This window comes from Macrosteles quadrilineatus, unplaced genomic scaffold (genome assembly GCF_028750875.1).
Source record: "Macrosteles quadrilineatus isolate MER2022 unplaced genomic scaffold, UCM_ALF_1.0 Scaffold_8__2_contigs__length_117827958, whole genome shotgun sequence".
Lineage (NCBI taxonomy): Eukaryota > Metazoa > Arthropoda > Insecta > Hemiptera > Cicadellidae > Macrosteles > Macrosteles quadrilineatus.
Window position 1 is genome coordinate 116,214,722 of NW_026542601.1, and position 5,761 is coordinate 116,220,482.

The window sequence follows — 5,761 nt, forward strand, 5'->3', positions numbered from 1 at the left end:
TGACCAGAATCAAGTAACTAGTAGCTGAATATCACGATTTTTAAAGAGGTAGAATAAGGGTAAGCTAAAGCCAGCTTGCTTGTGTGACATGTTACAACCATGATTGGAAGCTTGTATTTAAATTGGTTTCCAAATTTACATTAGTTTCAACTATTTACTCGTTTAAAAACCTTACAAAACTTATGTAATATAGGTCTTTGGTCTTTGCCATTACTCAAGGGGTTCCTATAATCTATGGAATATAATAATGAACCAGCTGTTTTGAGCAACATTTTATTATCTATCTACAAATAATGGATACTTTGGTGGCAGGATTTTTATTGGAACAGATTCATGTTTGAGCCAATACTCTTTTTCAAGATAATCTCTTGCAATTGTGGCTCTGAAAAAAGAAAAATTGTATTAAATTGGAGTAAGCTTACAGCTTAGTAAACAGTCAAATAGCTCATATGATTTTCATGCTGAACTTGCTCAGTTTTGTTGTAAACAGTTCTTCTTGTAGTACTATAGTAGGGCTATGGGCATATCCTCCTCTAATACAGGGCTGTGGTGAAAGGATGAAAGTCAGCTGCGCTAATTTATAATGGAGTGTATGTGCAATAACTATGTTATTCCTGTTATTACAATGGCAATAGGCATGCTATGGTATGTTTAAATCCCAAAAAAAGATAATCTCTTGTGAAAAAAAAGTTCACACCAAAATATAGGGTCAAGTGGGGTAAGTGGAACCAGAGGGCATATGTAACCTCAGATAATCAACTGATTAGAAAAGTTTCAGCTTAATTGCTATCAAATTGTGTTCTCCGGACATTGTTTTAAGGTTCTTTACCTTAAAAAGCTAAATAACATAAAAAAAATGTACTTTTTGAATTTTGATAAAAGCTTACATACGTTAAATAGGTTTACAATGTATGGTTTACAATGTAACCTTTTGATGTAAATTCAAAGGTAAAACTGACATTTTTTTATATTTACATTTTTCAAATAAATGTAATAATATTTTGTGTATTAACTATTGTTTTTGCTTGTAGATTCAGAATATCCCTTCAAAGTAATTACATTTCTTACAACTTAGATTTTCCAACCATGGTTACACTTGCCCCCAAAATTTTGCGGTGGGGCAAGTGGAATATTAGTAACAGTTCTAGAAGCTGAGAAGAAATCTTTTCACAAACTGACCATAACAATATGTGCTAGATTTAAAAACACCATCTATTAAAAAAACATTTTCTTAAATTGAATCATGTGCCTAGAGATACTGTAGATATACTGTACTACAACCACACACTAAGTACCTACAGTACTACTACTTTTTTGTTAAAATACCCCATTTTTATAAGATTTTGCAATTTTACGTTTCATTACATTTTACAAAGTTTTCCACAAAGGTCTACAGAAAAGTTTGTAACTTAAAAACGGATAGAGATATTTTCATAATTCAAAAAGTCCCATAACTAGGTACAAAAAAATCTTTCTATTGACCGACTTGCCTCTCATTCTTCTCAATGCAATATATTATAATTCATATGTGGGTGGTTCTACTTGTCCCCATATTGGAGCAACTTTAACAACAAAACAATTTTTTTTTTAGTTTTAAGAAATTTTATTTTTGTAAGTTATTGTCTGTAAAGAGCCAGTTGTAGCATTGTTGTAGTTATGGTTGAAAAAATGCACAATTACCAATATAATATTACTTGAACAATGTAAAGTAAAAGTTGATCTATGCTAAAACCTGGTTCCACTTGCCCCACTTAACCCTAGTTTTAAAAATTAAATGTACAGTACTACCATGGTGGAAGGAAAATTCGTGTATTTTCCTTCCACCATGATGTACTACAGCACTTTTTAAATATATTTTTATCAACTCTACTGTTAGATAATTAGCTATCTATGGTTTAATTTCTAATAATTCAACATTACAAAAACAAACATGAAAAAAAATTAGACAATTTTAGTCAAATTGTGGATTTTCTCTTCACGCTGGTTGTAACAATATTTTCATGATCCATCTATTTTAAGCTACTTAAGTCAATGGTATTTGAACTTACACAACTCTCACTGTATGACCTTGGTCCTTTTCTTCTGGAAACCATCTGATAATCACCTCTTCTTTAGGGAGGTAGTTTATGTTTATTGCAGTGTTCTGAAAAATAGTAATTGCACACTTAACAAATCTTTAGAGAAATCAATACTGAAAATTAAGTAATAAAATATATGACCAATGTCTGTTACTTTGAACACCACCTGCAGATATGTTCTCTATGAAGAGTTACAAGGTGGCTTAAACTGTTGATAGTTAGTTAAACATTTTCATTAAATATACGGTAATTGAAATTGATTGTAAAAAAGGTTTAGTACAATCAATCTTGAGATTAACACTACATTGTTTTCAAAATTGTGTTTACAGAAAAATTTATGTAAAAAAGCCCCTTTCAACCACCTATGGCCATCTACCCCACAATTCTACCCACAATTCTATGAAAGAGGTGCAAAATCATGACATGACAAATGTAAATGGGGTAGGGTGTTTAAAAACCTACAGTAATTAACTCTGGACTTCTGTTAACCCTTCAATACAACAATAATTGTTTGCTTTAACATAGGTACCGGTCAGCACTTTGTGACCATTCACTATAAATTGAGATTCACTCTTACGAATCTTCTGTTGGGTAGTCAAAATAAATTGTAATGCTCTATTTTAACTATAGCCAACCAACTCGAAGATGTAGATTACACTCACCTTCTCCACACCGAAGCATGATATCAGCTTAACATCATTCGCAGGCCTAAATTTGCCCACAGGGATGTTGGATTCATTCCTAGTCTGAACCATGAAGCCGGCAAACTCATTGGTCTCATTGCCCTCTAGGGTGATGTACACACATCCATCTGCCTGGACCTATATGCAAACAACTTCAATTATGCCAATTAGAGATGTAACACAGAGTGTCGTGTAAGTAAACAGCCAAACTGGAAAATTGGTTCTTTGTGGGTCAAATTGAAGAGATAATTTAGGAATGAAGATTTTCCCTAAAACGCTTCATTTACCAGATATCTACTATTTTGTTTTTCCACATAGCAATTTTTATCTGTGTGTATCCAATACATACTGAAACGAAGAATTAATAATGCGCACATAAGATGATTAATAGTTTCAATGATTTTTCATCAGCTTTTTCCTTGTGTACTCAAAGATAAAAAAGGGTCTACTCCTTTTAATCTGTAGTGTACAATTTAAATCGACGGATGATCCTTTACCTTTGTTAATGTGTTACTCCTTCCAAGAGGGTTACAGTATATAGAAACGTTAAAACCCCGTGGGGCCGATTCCTGGGAGAATTGTTTACACCACAGATGTTGGCACTCACTGATCCCTCTATCATCATCAAAATTTAAAAACAATTGCCTGTGCCATCCAGGAGTTTCTGTTTGTGTGTGACGAAATGGAAATGCATAAGAGCTTCGCTCAACAAAGTTCAAAACGCATAACCCCTTTTGGTTAAACCTGGTTTTTATAGAATAATGTCCAAAAAGTCAATGAGGTTACCTTGTCATCGTCTATCTTGATGTTCCAAGGCAAGGGGCTGGTCTGTGGTGGAATGTCATTGCCTGGACTGAGACTCTCACAGGCATCTGGCCAAGGTTCCCAGTCAGCCCTGGCAGTGACAGACCTCAACAGGCAGCATAAGGACAACACTGCTGGCAGAATCACTGGCCTGCAAATAAATTCTGGAGTTATTTCCATATTCTCAACCCCTTCCCCTTTATGCATGTTTACTCTTAATGTAAGCAACAAAGTTACCACAAAAGGTTTCCTTACTATACATCATGGTAGATATGAGTGGTAATGGGCGTCCATCAATAAGATGTGTTGACTATTTTTTTTATTTTGCATTAAAAACATAACTTATAATTCAAACATGACTGAGGAGAAGTAAGAAATGTGTAAAATCAAAATTTTTGTACTTAACTTTTAAATATTTTCTGGAGCAGGTCCCTCCAGACCCCCCTCTTTACTGGGAGTTATTCCGTACCCCCAGACCTTCTGGCCTCCTTATGGAAAAGTTAGATGGATGACCATGAGTACTCAGCCTAACAATCAGAAAGTCACTGCTGGATCTTGAGACAAGTGATGGCTTTTCTATGTTTCTTTTGGTACCGTACGTTATCTTACTAATGGTTGGAAACGGAACTAGCTTTTATTTATTCTAAAACCATATTTAGCATACAGCAGTGGGTCAATATACTAAATTATTCGTCTTTCAAGTATAAAAAAAATTATAATTTTAGGGTCAAAAATGGGAATAATCAATATTTACCCTATAAAATCCCCATAACACTCCCTAGTTCACAAAACTGTTTAAATAAATTTAGATTTATATGTTTGAACCAAATTTCATCAAATCGGATGTTTTTATTAGAGTTATTGTACTGTTTTGTTTCGGATGATGTTTTTGGGCTCTGGGACATGGAAACAAAAAAGTAAAACGATCCCGGATGTGGGTCATACTACGAGACCTACGCAATAATAGTTTTCCCTATATATGGAAAATTCGTAAAAATGGTACTGCGTCTATTAAGCGGCTATAAGCATTATCACTTTTTGCTATTAACAAAACTGTTATTATGCAGATTACTTGTTTTGATCTTGACACAAATCGTTGCGTTTTGGATGTTGTGACAGATACTTTTCGTTTAAGAGGCTCTGTCAGCTTAGCTTCATATTAGAGAGTCCTGTCGGTTTTATAAAAGAACATTAACTTGTTGAACAAATTTAGAAGATAAAATGACTTTACTTGGCGCAGCTTATTAAATTTAAAGGCTCTATTTTTATAGTGGAAACAAAAAAACACTAGTCTGAATGAATCACTGGCAATAAAAAAGGATCAATAATTAGATAACTGTATGATTCTTTTATTAAATTAATTTAATATTTTGATGAACTATTACTGTATTCTGTGTTTGCTCAAAAAAATGTAAACAAATCTTAATTTAACCTCAATTTCAGGGTTGTTTTAGGTAAAATCAAATATATCAATCTTTTCAGATAAATTTAATTTACCCTAGTATGAAGGGAGAAAAGTCAATAAATACAAATTGATAACTTTTCTGGGTGAGATATTCCAAATGTTGTAATAAATAGTTAGAGATAAATTGAGGTATTTTAATAGTTACTTATTTTTATGATCTAACTAGTGTAAACAAAATCATACTTACACAGACATACTCAAATTTCTTAGTTTGTTGTTGTTATCACTGAATTTATGATACTACAATGTACATAACAGTTGTATACACAATGACATTCTTTGTAAGTGAAACCTATTCGATCAAAGCTCAAGAAAAATTAATATTGCAGTAATACTTTGACTATATAAACTACCAAAGAATACTGACTAAATAGACTGTTCAACTTCATTCATTTTACATATCTCCAAACACCATCTTGACTGATGTAATTGTCCCTAATTATTAAGTCAATACAACTAAAGATTAACATCTTTGGCTTTATTATACTTTAATTTGTTGACAATATTTGTTATGCCTTAAACTGAGCATACCTAGGTTGTCTGTTTACATAAAAAAAAGACATTGTGTTTTGAGAACGTTATTCTTTTTAAAAGATTGTCCTTTTTCCTAACAGAATAATTTAATTTAATTGTATTCTCGTATTTCAACTTTCTAATTGTAAGACATGTTCTCTACACAAAATATAAATTTTTGAGGGACCATTAATTTAGCCTATATTTAAAAGTTGTTA

The 5,761-nt window shown here is 32.5% G+C and overlaps 1 protein-coding gene across 1 annotated transcript; it reads right to left on the bottom strand.

Moving 5' to 3' along the window:
* Nucleotides 1-257: 257 nt before the first annotated feature.
* On the bottom strand, nt 258-5,450 carry LOC129001842 (putative defense protein Hdd11). Its single transcript, XM_054429295.1, has 5 exons — nt 5,218-5,450; nt 3,548-3,716; nt 2,741-2,899; nt 2,049-2,143; nt 258-382 (listed from the first exon to the last, which is right to left on the bottom strand). The coding sequence occupies exons 1-5, from the start codon at nt 5,223-5,225 to the stop codon at nt 277-279; spliced, it is 537 nt and encodes a 178-aa protein (XP_054285270.1). The 5' UTR covers nt 5,226-5,450; the 3' UTR covers nt 258-276.
* Nucleotides 5,451-5,761: the final 311 nt, after the last annotated feature.